We start from the raw sequence: 15810 nt of genomic DNA on the forward strand, positions 1-15810 counted from the left end.
TCTGTCCTCTTCAGAGCCCATAGAACAAGGACCACCACAAGAGCTAATATTTATTGAGAGGACCTAATACTGTCAATAACTATAAGAGGAGTACAGTAATTAGTCCATTTTACAGATGAAGAAACTGAAGCTCAGAGAGTTAGTAACTTGAAGAAGATCTCTGAGATAGGAAGTGGTTAGGTCCATGATATGAATTTAGACCCTGTAATTCCGGAGTCTTGAACCAAATACTATGCCATCTGGCCTTGGAACTAACCAGAAAAATAGTTCTGTGTTTAAGTTGTTAGATTTGCATGTTGCAGGATAGCATACATGTCAAAAAGTACTGAAATCATGAGTGTATATAGCTCAGTGAATTATTCAAAGGGAATACCACAGGTAACCAGTACTCACAGAAGTGGAATGTTACCAACTCTCCAGGAGTCCCCCTCATGTACCTGTCCCAAGTCACTACGCTCTCTTCCCCAAGGATAACAAATATTCTAACTTCTGAATTAGTTTTGCTTGTGTTTCAACTTTAATTGGAATCATACAGAATGTACTGTTTTATATCAGGCGTCTTTCATTGTTTGTAAGATTCATATATATTTTTTAATGTGGCTATAGCTCATTTTTTATTTCTGTATAGTATTCAGTTATTAAAAATATGACACATTTTACTGATCTATTCTACTGATGCACATTGGGTTGTTTCCCATTTGGGGATATGCCAACAATGCCACTCTGAACATTCTTATATGCACACATCTTTTGGTGAACATATATATACATATATATTTTTTTTCCTGTTAGATATATAACTAAGAGTGAAATTGTTAGGATATGCAGTTATACGTGTATCCATCTTGAGGAGATAAAATCAAAAGATACTGCCAAGAGATTTCAAAAGTGTTTTTAACAGTTTACAACAGTGTGTGAGAGTTTCACTTGCTCCATATCCTCACCAATACTTGGTTTTATCAGCAGTTTTTATTTTAGCCACTATGGTATATGTGTAGTGGTGCTTTATTGTGGTTTTATATTTATTTTTCTGATGAGTAATGATGTTGTGCACCTTTTTATATATTTACTGACCATTTGGTTATTTTATCTTAAAATCTTTTGCCCATTTTTTTTTTTCTGGTGGATTATCTATCTTTTTTCTCCTGACTCATATGAGTTAGTTACTTCCACTAGATGAGAGGTTATTGTCAGGTAAATGCATGGCAAATATTCATTCCCTCTCTTTGCTTACCTTTTTTACTCTTTTTTTCCCATTTCTTTTTCCTTTCTTTTTCTTTTCTTTCTTTCTTTTTTTTTTTCTTTTTTTTTTTTTTGGTTAATCATCACCTAAGGATATTTTTTCCATTGATTTTTAGACATAGTGGAAAGGAGGGGGAGAGACAGAAAGAAACATTGATGTGAGAGAGACACATTGATTGATTGCCTCCCCCACATGCCTGAACAGCACTGGGGATCAAGCCTGCAACCCAAGTATGTGGTATGTGCCCTTGACTGGAATTGAACCCAAGACTTTTCAGTCTGAGAGCTGACGCTCCAACCACTGAGCCAAACCTGGTAGGGCACTTTATTTTATTCTCTTAAAGGTATCTTTTGATGAACAGTATTTCGAATTTGTAATAAGTTCCTAATCATAAATTTTTTCATTAGGGTTAGTGTAATTTGTGTCCTATCCAAGAAATCTTTGCTTGCCCCAGGTCATGAAAATATTGTCCTATGTTATCTGCCACAAGACATTGTTTTAAACTTCCCCATTTAGATGTAAATCCACCTGGAATTGATTTTTGTGTATGGTGTGAGGGAGGAGTCAACATTAATTTCTTCCCATATGGATAACCAGTTGACCCCAGGTCATTTGGAAAACTCTTCTCTCCCCACTGCTCTGCTGTGCCTCTTTCTTTTGCTCTGTGCGTATATCCTTGCATCACCACCTCACCTTGCTTGAGTACTGTATATTTATACCAAGTCTCAGTATCTCAAAGTGTAAGTCTTCCAAATCTGCTCTTCTCCAAGGTTGTCTTAACTATCCTTGACCATTGGTATTTCTATATAAATTTGAATTCAGCTCATCAGTTTCAATAAGAGGACATCTGCTGAGTTGTGTGTGTTGTTTTTTTAATCTTATTGAATCTATAGATAAATTTGGGGAGAACTGACATCTTAACAATACACAGCTGTTAACATAAATTTTAAAAAGGAAGACATGATAAACTGGGGAAATATTTGCAACTCACATCACGGTCAAAGGACCTCATGTTCCCAATATATAAAGAGCTCCTGTATAAAGAGATTAATAAGAAAAACAAGCAGTTACACAGTAGAGAAATGGGCAAAATATATTAATGGATAATATTCAGAAAAAGAAATACAGTAGTCTTCCACTAATGAAAATATGCTCAATCTCAGTCATAATATGACAAAGTTGTCAAATTTAAAAGTTTGACAATGCACTCTGAGGCTATGGAGAAGTAGGACTGTTCCTCACTGCTGATGGGAGTTCAAGTTGCCTTGAAGTAGAAGTACTTTTGTTGTTATCTTCAAGAATCACATATGTATTTTAGCCTTTGATTTAACAATTCCATTTCAGGGAATTTGCCCTATAGAAATGCGTCTACACTTGACATATGTACAGGGTTGTTCACTGTGGCCTTCTCTGTAAGAACAAATGGTTGAAACCCATCCAATGTCCTCCAGCAGGGGTATGGTTAAAGATTTATGGTCCACCCACACCAAAAACACAGTGTCTTGGGGAAATAAAATAAGAAAGAAAGAGTGAAAGGGCAAAATACTTTATCAATATGGAAAGATCTCTCGTAGACCCCGATTGCCGTCAGAATGACCCTCACTGGTCTCTCCCTCAGGCTTCGAGCTGGCTTTTTCGAGCACCTAGAGAAGTGGTTTGACCAATGTTCTCTCAGTGCCCGGGTCATCGTGTCCACCAAGATTGACCAGCTGGATTCAGAACTGGAGCTGCGTCTGCACCTGCACCAGCCAAGAGCAGAGCACATTGAAAAGGACATCCACAATGTCAGGGCAGGTACAGTTCCTGCCTGGGAAGGCGGCCCTGCTCCAGACCCCTGGTGTCTGTGCCAACACAGCTCCACACTCACTTGCTGCCCCAGTTTGCACCACACAACCTTTATCTTGTTGTCACACCATGTGTGTAAGGGTTTGCTTCTCCCAGGCTGGCCAAGAAGGTAGTACTCAAGAAGACTCATTCAAAATGTTTTAATAGTGTTATGGGTTCACTCAGCGAGATAGACCACCGACTCAGAATTTAAATTTAAGAGCCTTTATTAAGCTGGCCAGCTGACTACAGTCACAGCACCCCACCGAAGCAAAGGCTGAACTGCAGTGCCGACTACAGGAATTAGAATATTTTATTTGCAAAACCCACAAAGTTACAAAACCTTAATTCCCGACACAGTATAGCATCATTACCTTCCTATCTATGTGTTTTAGGAACAGAGAGTACAGCATATTGAGAAGGGGCCCTGAGACCATATCTCAAGGCCTGGCCTGATGTCAGTACCTTCCTATCTATGTGTTTTAGGAACAGACAGCACAGCGCGCCCCGTCTGGCCGAAGTGCCAGATATGCAGCCCAGTACAATAGTAGTTGTTTTTTTTAAAGAGGCATTAGAATATTGAAATGAAGAGTGTTGTCCTGTTTTAGCTGTGTGGACGCCAGATCTGTTCACATACCTGTCAGATATATGGCGGATGCTCCAGAGGCAAGCCTGTAGCTCCGGGATCAGAGCTGTCAGGGATACAGCTGCCTGTAGCGGTGTGACTCTGGCCAGGTTACCTGACTTCTCCGGTCTGTCTCTTACCTGTAGAAGAGGATGTTGTTAGTGGCAGTGATACAGTGAGGAACCGTCAGCGACTCATACAAGCCACAAGCCTCCCGAAGTGGTAGCCATTAATTTCTGCTTATAATTTATAACACTTAAAAGTGGTGCCTTTTCTTTCTTAGGCAGAGGGCTCCAGTAATGGGGGCGGGGGCACATGTTTAGTTGGATCCTTCCGTGACCCCTGTTAGGTTTTCCCTTGGGTCACACACTTCAAGCTCCATCACAGACCTTCAGACAGTTCCCACCGGATCCCACCCAACCTCCTATTGCCCGGGGTGGTGAAATGGTTGTGGAATCAGGCAACCTGGCCTGGAGCCCCAGTGCTTGTGGCCTCAGGAGACCTTCTTGACTTTTGGAACCCCATTGTCTTCATCTGAAAAATGTGCATCAACGATAAATATAAGTAAGGTGCTTTCCAAAGGCTGGTTTCCTCCCCCTCCCTGGCTCCCTGGCCCAATGCACCATGTGGAAGTCAAGGCCAGAGAAGCAATGTCCCAGAGCCACACCATTCATTTTTGACGGCGCTGGGACCACAGCACTTTCACCTCTCCCAGCGGTAGGGAGGTCAGATAGGGTGAGCTGGGCCTGTCTGCTAGCTCTAAAGCCCTGTGATGGATCTTTTGAGGCCAAATCCCGGTTCTTTTTACTACATCTTAGAAGTCCACTGGAATTCAGGCTCATTGGAAATGATCAAAAGGAACCACCCTCAACAGCCCAGCTGTGGGCTGGGTGTTTTCTCCCAGGCCCTCTCCCCGAGATCCCTGACCTCCCCAACACCTTGCCCCTATCCCACCTGCTCCCAGGTTGCTTCTCTGGGGCTCTCCATCTCCCAGGCCTTGTTCCCTTTAGCTGTAGGCAGGGCGTCTCCACCAGCAGAGACCTCCCTACCATAGCTGGGCAGAGCTTCCTCTCCAGTTGGAGACGCGGGGGCAGTTTCAAATTGGCCTCCCTGATATCAGTGCCCATTCCCAGGCCACGCCCCGGTGAGGGCAGCAGGGCAGAATAAGGGACATTGTGCTCCATCGTCCCTGCTCTGCGGCAGCCTGGGAAGGGCAGCCGTCACGTCAGGGAAAGGGATATCCTGGGGCGACTCGGGGTCCAGAGGACCTCAGCTCCCTCGTTCCTTTCAGCCGAGCTCTTGCTTCACCAAGAGCGTTTGGACAGCCACTGTGCCGGGGTGCTGGAGGCACTGAAGAAGGAGAAGCTAATGTTCTCCCAGTTCCAAGAGGAGCAGAACGTGAAGACCAAAAACTTCCGCAGCAAGATCAATGACATGGAACACATCTTCCTGAATGCCACCAAGAGCCAGAAGTAAGGGCCCTGGGGTCCCCCGCCCTGGCCTTGTGGGCCTAGAACACAGCCGGGCGGCTGCTGTCAGAGGAGGGCTCCCTCTGGTGGGTAAAAGAACCGGGGTTTTCCAGGCCATGGAGCAACCTTCTCTTTTCATTTCACCTCTGCACGCGAGTCAGAGTCCAAGTGTGAAACATCTGTCTGGGGCTTGGGGGCCGGGGCAGGTGAGCAGCCAGAGAGAACAAAGGGTGCCCTATGCAGACAATATATCCTGAAATGTCCCCTTCCGTCCAGGGCAATCAGGATGGAGGAAGGTGGGTAGGGGCAGAATTCTCCCATCGGGAAGGGGCACTGGCCCCACTGGAGGTAGAGATGTGCTCAGGGCAGAGCAAGGGGTTCCAGGAGGCCATGCAGGGATTTGGGATGGGGGCTCTTGCGTGCTCAGGGAGGCTCAGTCTGATAACAGGCGAGGAGGCCTCACAGGTCTCTGCACAGTGATCAGCTACGCAAGAGGCAACTGGTTAGGGTGGACTTGGGTGTGAAGAGGAAACCTGCAGGGCACTCATTCCGGGGAGCCCCGGGGAACAGGAGCCATGCTGCTGGGAGTTAGAGGGAGGGTGCCGGAGGGAGGACAAGACTCAGTAGGACCCGGGGATTCTTTTACCAATTTGGTGGCAGGGGCTGGAGTGAGGAGAGAGGGGCCCTCTGACCCCGCGCGCTGAGAGTTCCACACTGTGTCCCGCACACGCCGGCACTTTGAACTTCCTTCTAATGCCTCTTTTACTGTGCAGAGACGATGGGCAGTGCTGCTGGTGGCCTCACAGCTGGGCACAGCAGTGGAGCCCAAGCAGCCTTCCGGGTTGGCCTCCCGTGCCAGTCATCGCCCTGCCTCTCGCATGTCCCCAGGCTGGTCACTCTCAGCAGCACCCTGAACCGGGAGCTGCTTAGCTACGTCGATGTCATCCAGGTGTCCCTGCGCAGCTTCCGCCAGTACTTGGAGGAGAGCCTGGGCAAGCTTCGCTATACCAACATTGACTTCATCAAGCACAGCAGGTGGGAGCCAGCGTCCAGGCCTCTGCGGCCACCAGGCTTTTTCTGTTGAGAGTTGGTCATGTCCCCTTTAGTCTTTTATTGTGACAAGATGTACATAACACAAAACTATCCATTTTAACCATTTTCAGATGTTCAATTCAGTAGTATTAAGGATATTCGCAGTGTTGTGCTGCCATCACCATCATCCATCTCCAGAACTTTTTTATCTTTGCAAACTGAAACTCTGAACTCATCATGTACTAACTCCTGTTCTCCTTTTCCCCAGCCCCTGACAGCCACCATTTGATTTTCTGCCTCCAGATACCTCATTGGAAGTGGAATCACACAACATTTGTCCTTTTGTGTGTCTGGCTTATTTCACGAAGCATAATGTCTTCAACATTCATCCATGTTGTAGCATGTGCCAGAGTTTCCTCCTTTCTTAAGGCTGAATGCGATTCTATTGTGCACATACACTGCATTTTGTTTATCCACCCATCCCTCGATGGGCATTTGGGTTATTTTCCTGCTTCTGTCCTTGACTTACCTGCATTCATTTTACCTTGATCTTGTACTTTTAATTTAAAGCCTTATTAACCACATATTTGGGATGAACAGAAAGTTTCAGGTCTGATCAGTGGCTTCTATGTCTCCCAAATTATTTTCAGGTTGTTTTCAGAGGGAGGCAACTTTTCTCCTGAAGAAATTCAGTCACTGTGTAACCGACTAGAGAAGGAAGCTGCCCGGATAGAGGTTGTTGAAAGCTCCATCATGATCAACATGGAGAAGATGGAGAGCGAATACCTGGAGCAGGTGGGTGAGCCCCACCCTTGACCTCCAGCCAGGCTCCCAGGATACCTGGTTACAAGGTCAACGAGGCCAGTCAGGCCCCCTTTCCAACCATTAATTGAGCCTGCCCCCCTCTGCTTCTGAAGCCCCAAAGTGCCCAATTAAGCCTCCCTCCCTTACCTTCTATATTTATTTACAGGCCAATGATTTTATCAACAAGTTTGAAAGTAAGATCCATAACCTGTCTGTGGACCTTATTTTCTTAGAGAAAATCCAGCGGTTGCTGACAAATCTGCAAGTGAACATTAAGTGTGAGGTGGGACCGATTAATTCTTCATCTGGTGTCTGTTTCTCTCCCTCTCCCTCTCTCTCTCTCTCTCTCTCTCTCTCTCTCTCTCTCTCTCACACACACACACACACACACACACACACACACACACACACACGCACCTGCATGCCATCACTGTCCTAGAAGCTGGGGGTACCGGTGTGGTCTCTGGCCCATGGGACTTGCACTCCGCCAGGAAAACAGATTAAATCGGCATAACTTCTGACATTCATTCAGTTCTTTGAATGTTAATGGACTTATTTTGATTGGCTATATTAGTCCTTACAAGAACTGTACAAAGCAAGCACTGCTTTTAATCCCCATTTTAGAGAGAGAGAAACACTCAGAGAGTACGTGACTTAGTCAAGGATACAGAGCGCTTAAATGGTACAGCCAAAATGTGAGTCCAGGTCAAAGATCTCAAACAATCTAGCTGAGCGCCTCAAGGAACTAAAAAAAGAAAAAGAAACTTAAAAAGAAGAATAAACTTTAGCAGAATGAAGGAAATACCTAAAGGTCAGATCAGAAATAAACGAAATAGAGACTAGAAAAACCATACAAAAGATCAATGAAACTAAGCTGATTTTTTGAAGATAAACAAAATTGACAAACCTTTAGCTAGACTGACTAAGAAAAAAAAGAGACAAGATTCAAATAAAATCAGAAATAAAAGACATTGCAAATGATACCACAGAAATACAAAGGATCAGAAGAGCTACTATGACCAATTATATGCCAACCAAAAGGATAACCTATAAGAAATGGAAAAATTCCTAGAAACATACCCATACTCTCGACCAGTGCTGTGAGTCACCAATTTTATATATATATATATATATATATATATATATATATATATATATATATATATATATATATATATATATTATTGATTTTTCACAGAGAGGAAGGGAGAGGGATAGAGAGTTAGAAACATTGATGAGAGAGAAACATTGACCAGCTGCCTCTTGCACACCCCCTACTGGGGATGTGCCCCCAACCAAGGTACATGCCCTTGACTGGAATCGAACCTGGGACCCTTCAGTCCGCAGGCCGATGCTCTATCCACTGAGCTAAACCGGTTAGGCACAGATTTTATTTTTAAGCCTTATCTATTTGACAATTTAAAAAAAATCTTTAAAATGCACATTGATCAAGTTTCTGATAAGATTGTGCCTTTTCCCCTCCTGATTTAATTTTTCCAGTATTTAATTCATTTCTCAGGTAATATGTTTCACTAAACATTTTCCTGATCAAAATCAGTATTCTAGAAACAAACCTTGGAACTTCTGTCTTTTCTAGGTGGCAAAATCTAATTCACAAGCAGATGGATTAAATTCTTCTCTGGAACAGCTTCAAAGCAAAGTAGAAATGTATCGAAACTCGAGGGGAGATAAAAATGTAAGTGCTCAGTAGGTGCTAAGCTATGAATGGTAAAGATGCCTCATGCTGGAATCATAAGCTGGAAATACACTTACATGGTCAAGATTTCTCCAGCACGAGGGGCCTTGGAGCCTCCCTACTTAATCCCAGGCAGGCAGCTAGAGTCCAGTGAGAAAGTCCTTTCTCTTTCATTTCAGCGACTGATTAAGGTTTCATTGTCTAACAATAGAGGACATTTATTTTTCTGTCTTTATTGCTTTTTCTTGCAGAGTAACACATGCTTCTTGGAAAAAGTTCCAACATCCCCAAAGCAGAGTGGAGAACACACATCACTCATGTTGTTCTCATTTCCTGCAGAGCCACTCATGACTCCTGTATTTTGATGCCGATGTTTCTCTATGTCCCCGGCACCTCACTGTGCTCTCCTACACACCTGTGGGGCATGGGCCGTGGGATTGCTACTCTAGCGCTGTGTGCATGTGACATTGTCCTGGAGATGCCCCTCCAGAAAGTTGTGGTCATTTCACTTCTGCACACCCTTGCCATCTGGGGCCAAACATTTCCTTCTGAACCTAGCATGTTAAGATCCAGGAGAAATCCCAGGGAAGCATTCTTTGTCCCCATCATGCAGATGGGGAGACTGAGTCAAATATATTTAAATCACTTGCCGAGAACAAATCTGTAGACCCGGTAATGGAACTCCCAATGCGCTATCCGCTGGAGGAGCTGCTGTCCCAGTGCAGCAGCTGGGAGAGTCAGCCACTCCCCCAGAGCCCTTCCTGCAAGTGAGGGGCCTCCATCCAACCAAGGGGCATTCTCACCAGCCAGCTCCCCTCCCTGAGATTCAGATGGCATCAGCCCGCCCCCTGCAGCCTGCTTCCTGCGGCTTTCTTCTCCCATGTTCTCACTAGGTAGTGGCCACTGAAGACTTCCATGGCTTCATACAAACTTGGAAAGAAAAACTGAGCCAGAGGATTCAGTACCTCAACTGCAAGCGGAAGCACGCCTCTGTAACTCAAGTGGTGTTTGCTGTAAGGCATGGAACGGGGTGGCGGGGAAGTGGGGGTGAGCTATCGGAGAATGCAGGGCTCAGCAAAGCCCAAGGGAGGAAAGAGGGCGCTCCCAGGCCCCTGCTGGACATCAGGCCTATGGGGTGCCTTGGAAAGGCCACAGGCTGTGCAATCAGATCTGGGTCCAAATCCAAGATGGGCCACTTCCCTGCTTTGGTCTCTTAGAGGATCCTTCACCTCCTGATACCACCTCCTCTCCCCCATCAGGGCCCTCCGCTCACTCCACCCACCAGCTCTCAGGGGAGCCTCACTTTTCAGCCTCTTCCTTCCCACCCAAACCCATGAGCGGCCACCAGCTTCTCTCTACCCACCCCTATCACCTCATCCAGATCCCCTGGTCTCTTGCCCCCTGGCTGTCTTTAGCTTCTCACTTCCTTCCATGATCTGTTTCCTGAGCTGCAACCAGACCAAACCCTAGAAAAGGCCGTTGTGACTGTCACTCTCCTGCCCTCTGGGTAAAATCAGACCTATGCAGCAACCTGTGCAATCCACCCTCCATGGCCTCTTTATTTTTCTGGTATCCCCAAGATGCCACTTTGCGCCCCCCCCCCCCCAGATGTCACTTTCATCAGACTTATACAGCAGCCTCTGGCAGCATAAATGGACACCCCTCACGTTCTGCTCTAGTTACCCTCAGACCCTGCCAGGTTTTGAACCAGCCTTTCCTTCTAAAGGGAGGCTCTTCCCACCACTCCATCAACACTAAGCCTCCATCGCGCCACCACTGCTGCTCCTGACAAGCTTAGAAGTCCAGCTGGGGCCTTCCCTCTTACAGCCCTCTGCAGTGTCATGACTCAGAATAAAGGAGGGGACAGTGTAACTGAACTCTCATTGTGAGCCACCACTCTGACCCTTTTTTTAAGGTCCACCTCAAGGGGGAGTTGGTGACTCACCCATCCATGCGTTCATCTATTAGTTAAAAGCATTGCCTGGGAACACCCACAGGCCAGCCTTACAGGTCCATGACCCTCAGTCTCATAGAAGACACTGGGACTTTTCCTTTACAGTACTGGTGACCAAACATTTACTTGATATGTATTAAATGTCTGTCTCTCTGACTAGACTTTAAGGTCCATGAGGGCAAGGGCCCATGTGGCCTCTTCACTCCATGTCCAGGGACCCAGGCAGAGCCTTGCAGAGAGCAGGCACACAGGGAACATTGTTGAAAGTTGGCATGCATGCATGCATGCATGAGTGAGTGGCCCTCCAAAAGAGATGTGACCGTTCCTGTTTTATAAATGGGAAAGCAGAGGCTCAACATGGTCAGTCAGCTGGCCTCCAGCTGCAGCACCTGAGCAAAGTGCTGCTGGAATGTGAACCCAGCCTATCTGCCTCCCTGGCACCTAGGCTGGGCCCGCATACTCGGGCCTTTCTCTCTGGCCTGCAGAGCACCACCTTAACTGACTTGGACAACGAGAGTGACATCCTGGTGTCTTCAGAAGTCCTTGAAGAGGAGGCCAAGGTAGATGTGGTCACCCCTGAGTCCTTTGCCCAGCCAAGCCGCATGGGGAGGCCCATGATTGAAGACCCAGCTATCGATGTGGTCAAGAAGATCCTGCAGTGAGTGGCCCTGGGGTGCACTCCGGGGCCCTGCCACCGGGGCCCATGCCCTGAGCCTTCAGGAACTGGCTTTGGAGTCACACACACTGGGTTCCCATGGGAGCCCACCCCTGAAAGCCTGTGATCTTAAACAAGGGACCTCTCCTCTCAGAGCCTCCGTTTTCTCCTCTAAAATGGGGCTCATGATAGGATGAAGTCATGTTGTGTTGTGTGCTAACCGGGGTGGTGCTCAGTGACTGGCATGAGCTGTGCTCATGATCACTGGGAAAAACCTCATCCTTTCCTTTGTTTTCAGATTTCAGGACTCAAGATTCTCAGTTTTCCCAGGTGACAAAACTCGATGGCCGACAGGTAAAAGCAAGCAGGCCTGTGGGTCGTAGGGCACTGGCAGTGGGGAAGCCAATGGTGCCACCTGGTCCATACTCACCTGGGGTCCTCTGTTCTTGTCCTGGGCGATTGTCACCCAAAGGCTTCAAGCGACACCGGAACCAGGGAGAACACTCTGCAAAGACCTTGTCCAGTGCCAATGCCACCTCAGTAGGGAGGTAGGGACGCTGGGCTGCCCAAGATCTCCCCTTCCCAGACCCCAACCTTGTCTCCCTAAATGGAGGCCAGAGACCGCCCTGTTACTTTACCAGAGTCTGTCATCAGGATGTGCCGCCTGTGCCCACAGCTTCAAGACTCCAAGGGACGCAGTGAGGGTCTAGCTCTGATGCTGGTTTTGGTCATATCTGCGCTCATTCCCTCTTAGAGAGCCTGTCTGAGAATTCAGTGGTGCCCAAGGTGATGGCTAGTGGATCCAAGCTCTCTACCTTCCCACGCACATCATACTGAACAGAAAGCTGGACCCTGGAGTTGGCTTTCTTTGGGTGACATCACAGAACCTTAGGAGGAGTCTGGGCCTCTGCCTTCCAGCCATGTGCTCTGCCCACTATGCCGCCCTGGAGTGATTAGACTCATGGCTCAGTGAGCATGAGCTCTGGCTAACACCCAACGTGGCTTTTACAAAAGGGGGAGAGCAGGCCACAAACTTTCTTGGTCTTCTGTGAGTCCTCATTGATGTGGTTTAAAATTCCTGGTTTTGAGCAATTGGTGGTGAAGAAACTATGGCTTTGCATACCTCCAGAAGGTCTTTTTAAACACTCAGACCATCTGCAATGCAGAAGTAAACAAAGATCAACCAAACGAGAAAATCAAAGGCTATTTACTCAGAACTTGCGACAGCAAGGGAGTCGGCCATGTCACTTGCATTTTAGCGGAGACTCAAAGGCAGGCAGAGGAGTGGAAAAGCTTTATAGTGGAGAAGAGGGAGGGCTTTGGGTGTATCTGATTGGAGGCTGTTGGCATGGGAAGTGGGAGGCAGGCCAGCTGCGGGGCATCCGATATGATTGGTTAGGGGAGTATGTTTGGTTTTTCTCTGTTTGGTTTTAAGTTGGAAACAAGGACAAAACTTTGGAAAGCTGTCACCTATTAACCAATTCCTGGTCATTTGGGGGCCGATTATTACAGACACTTCTGTTTAGGCTACAAAATGAAATCCACGTTGCTAGGGCTGCCTGATGAAAATTCAGGATGCCCAGTTAAATTTGAATTTCAGGAAAACATGGAATATTTTTAGTGTAAGTACGTCCCAAAGATAGCATGAGAAATACACTAAAAATTATTCGTTGCTTCTATGAAATTCAAGTTTAAATGGGGGCATTGTTTTTTTTGTTTGAAAATCTTGCAACCCTATATGTGGCTCAACCCACTTTTCTTTGGGGGCTCACACAGGGTCGCAAGGATACAAAATTGCAGGCCGAGCACCTCGCTCCCTTCCCCCTTCTCAGTGGCCTTGGGTGGGGTTCGGCGGCAGGGCTTGATTTCCACAGTAAGGTTGTCTCCAGAGCTGTTGAGGAGTAGAGAGGCATTTTGAAGGATTCAGCCCCAAACGTGGGAAGCAGGTAGCCTACAGGGAGGTCACTGCCTCTAACAACTCAGGTGGGGCTCCCGCAGGCTCAGCTATGCCTGCCTGTCCCCGGCCTCCAGAGCACTGACTCACCTTTGTCCCACAGTATCACACGGTTTACCAAGCCCAACAGAATAGACAGACGGTACCAGGTGCTCTGGGACAGGCCACGTAGTCGTCAGGCCGAGTAAGTGACAGCACCTTTTCCTTTAACTACATTTTAACCTCTTGTGTCCATCTAGGGGCACTAGCTAAACCTGACTCCGTTGAGGAATCCATCTCATGTTTGTTGCAGGGATTTTAAAGGGGTCATCCTGACCCTCCTCTGGGAGATCAGTGAGCATCTGATGACTGTCATAGAGGTGAGAGCTGTAGCCCACAAGCCTCTGCCTGCCCCTCCGCCAGCCACTGGCCGCATGCCCCCAGCTGCTTCTGCCTCCTGCCTTCTTTTTTTTTTTTTTTTTTTCTTTCTTCCTCCACCCCAAGGCGGACACCTTGCTGCCTTCTGCTGATAAGGGCCCTGTGGGTGAAACTGAGGAAAAGGGGTTCCAGCCCCCATGACCGTGGTTACCCAGCTAAACCTCATTCATTCATTCAGTTAGCCATTTATTCAGACCTAAACATTTCTGAGACACTAACTGTATTCAGATACTGGGTCTGCCCAGAGGAGCAAGCCCATCTCTGTCCCTGAGGCCAGTGCCCAGCAGGAGGGTGACAGACATGGCGGCACCACAGGGAGACAGGCGGGACATGTCAGCAAGGGGTCCTCCAACGGGAACTGCTTGGTACCCTGTTTCAGCACACGCTCCACACAGGAGTGTCTGTGCATTTTCCCCCCTGCCTCCTGCTGAGCTGTGAGTCCTTCGGAGGAGGAGCTTCGGATCATCCATATTGGCGGCCCTCAGTCTGGTAGCCAGCTTGGCGCGTCATAGTAAGCCCTCAGCCCTGTCATTGAAGAGAGATTCCATACTGGCCTTGAAGGATAAATAGAATTGTGCCATCCCCTCTCTTGTGCCTTGCATAGCCCTGTGACACCAGCAGTGGTGAAAAGGACAGACAGAAGCAAGGGTCACCGGCGCAGGGGACCGCAGGAGTGAAGGCTAGGTGGTGTTGAGAGCAGGGAGGAGGATGCCAGGATCTCGGACCAGAGTACCATGGCGCCAGAGTCCTCACCCGCACGCCACCAACCTTCTCTTGCAGGAGTTCTACCGCAGGGAGAAGCGCTCGGTCACCAGGCCCGACTGCATGTCTGATACCTTGGAGCAGTGTATGGAGAACGTCTGCAAGAAGATCCTGGAGTACCAGAACCAGACGGACGACTACCACAACTCCTGCCTCATAGGTGGGTGAGGGCGGCCGGCAGGTGGGCCCCAGTGTGGCGCGAAGCCACTGCCTGAGCCAGACCTGGGCCTCAGGGTCTGAATGTTACCTTCTGACCTGGAGGTCACCAGGTGAGTCAGAAAAGCCACTCCATGAAAAGTTGACATCTTAGAATTAGGTAAAAACCTTCATCAGATTTAGCTGGGGGAAATAACAATGCCTCCTCCCAAAAGGCCCCTTATTTTGGGGATATGTGGTGATTTCGATAACTAACAATGCTTTGTTCATTGCACAGATATTTTTGACAGCTTTATTGAGATATTCACCTGCATATAATTCACTCATTTAAAGTGTACAACTTAATGGATTTAGTGAGAGTTGTGCAACCATCACCACTGTCAGGTTTAGAACCCCCGGTCCCTCATCACTTTCCCAGCCCTAGGCGACCACTAATCTACTTTCTGTCTCTATCGAGTTTCCGGTTCTTAACTTTCATATGAATGGAATCATGTAGTATGTGGTCTTTTGCGACTGGGTCCTTTCATTTTGCACAATGTGTTAAAAGTTCATCCATGTTATTGTATGTATCAGCACTTCATTCCTTTTAATGGCGGAATCATAGTCCATTGTCTGCACGGGCCACATTTTGTTTACCTGCTCATTCATTTATGGGTATTTGATTGTTTCTGTGTTTTGGCTATTGTGAATAATGCTGCTATGAACATTCATGGTACATGTTTTTGTGTGGACATAGGTATTCATTTCTCTGGGGTGTGTGACTAGGAATGGGATTGCTGGGTCATATGGTGACTCTGTGTTTAATCACTTGAAGAATCCTTCCACGGTGCTTACTGCATGCCTGGCCTGGGCTGGGCTAGGCTGGGATGAACTCAGTAGAGAGTGCCTCCTGGAGAAGAGGGATATGAAAATAGGCAGGTAGATACACCTTGCCATTTACATTTATTGTTATATGTACTATAATAAGTCATTCTTATGACTTAAAGGAGTTGCGATAACTCTTTTACCCCCCTCTTGCCCATTTCTCCATGTACCTCTGCATCTTCATCCATAGTCATGTGTGTTTTATGCAGTCGTAAGTCCTAGTTATTCCTCTTGTAAGACAGGGAATCTGAGGGTCCATTAGAGGCCTGCTGTGTTGGTGGAGAGGCAGCATGGATAGAAGAGGGAGAGGATTAGGGGATGGTCAGACCTGTGATCCAGGCCGAGCACTGCCATC

General features: G+C 47.3%; 1 protein-coding gene across 1 annotated transcript in view; it reads left to right on the forward strand.

The window, feature by feature from the left end:
* The window catches only part of CCDC180 (coiled-coil domain containing 180), a 50729-nt gene that overhangs the window by 23932 nt on the left and 10987 nt on the right, over positions 1-15810 (forward strand). The window contains exons 20-32 of the mRNA XM_059657419.1: positions 2862-3037; positions 4984-5164; positions 6050-6196; positions 6844-6988; positions 7164-7280; positions 8595-8693; positions 9587-9706; positions 11133-11305; positions 11601-11656; positions 11775-11850; positions 13360-13440; positions 13549-13615; positions 14454-14595. Coding sequence (XP_059513402.1) covers positions 2862-3037; positions 4984-5164; positions 6050-6196; positions 6844-6988; positions 7164-7280; positions 8595-8693; positions 9587-9706; positions 11133-11305; positions 11601-11656; positions 11775-11850; positions 13360-13440; positions 13549-13615; positions 14454-14595 — 1580 coding nt within the window. The remainder of the gene's footprint in view (positions 1-2861; positions 3038-4983; positions 5165-6049; positions 6197-6843; positions 6989-7163; positions 7281-8594; positions 8694-9586; positions 9707-11132; positions 11306-11600; positions 11657-11774; positions 11851-13359; positions 13441-13548; positions 13616-14453; positions 14596-15810) is intronic.

The sequence above is a fragment of the Myotis daubentonii genome, chromosome 11 (assembly GCF_963259705.1).
Source record: "Myotis daubentonii chromosome 11, mMyoDau2.1, whole genome shotgun sequence".
Classification (NCBI taxonomy): Eukaryota; Metazoa; Chordata; class Mammalia; order Chiroptera; family Vespertilionidae; genus Myotis; species Myotis daubentonii.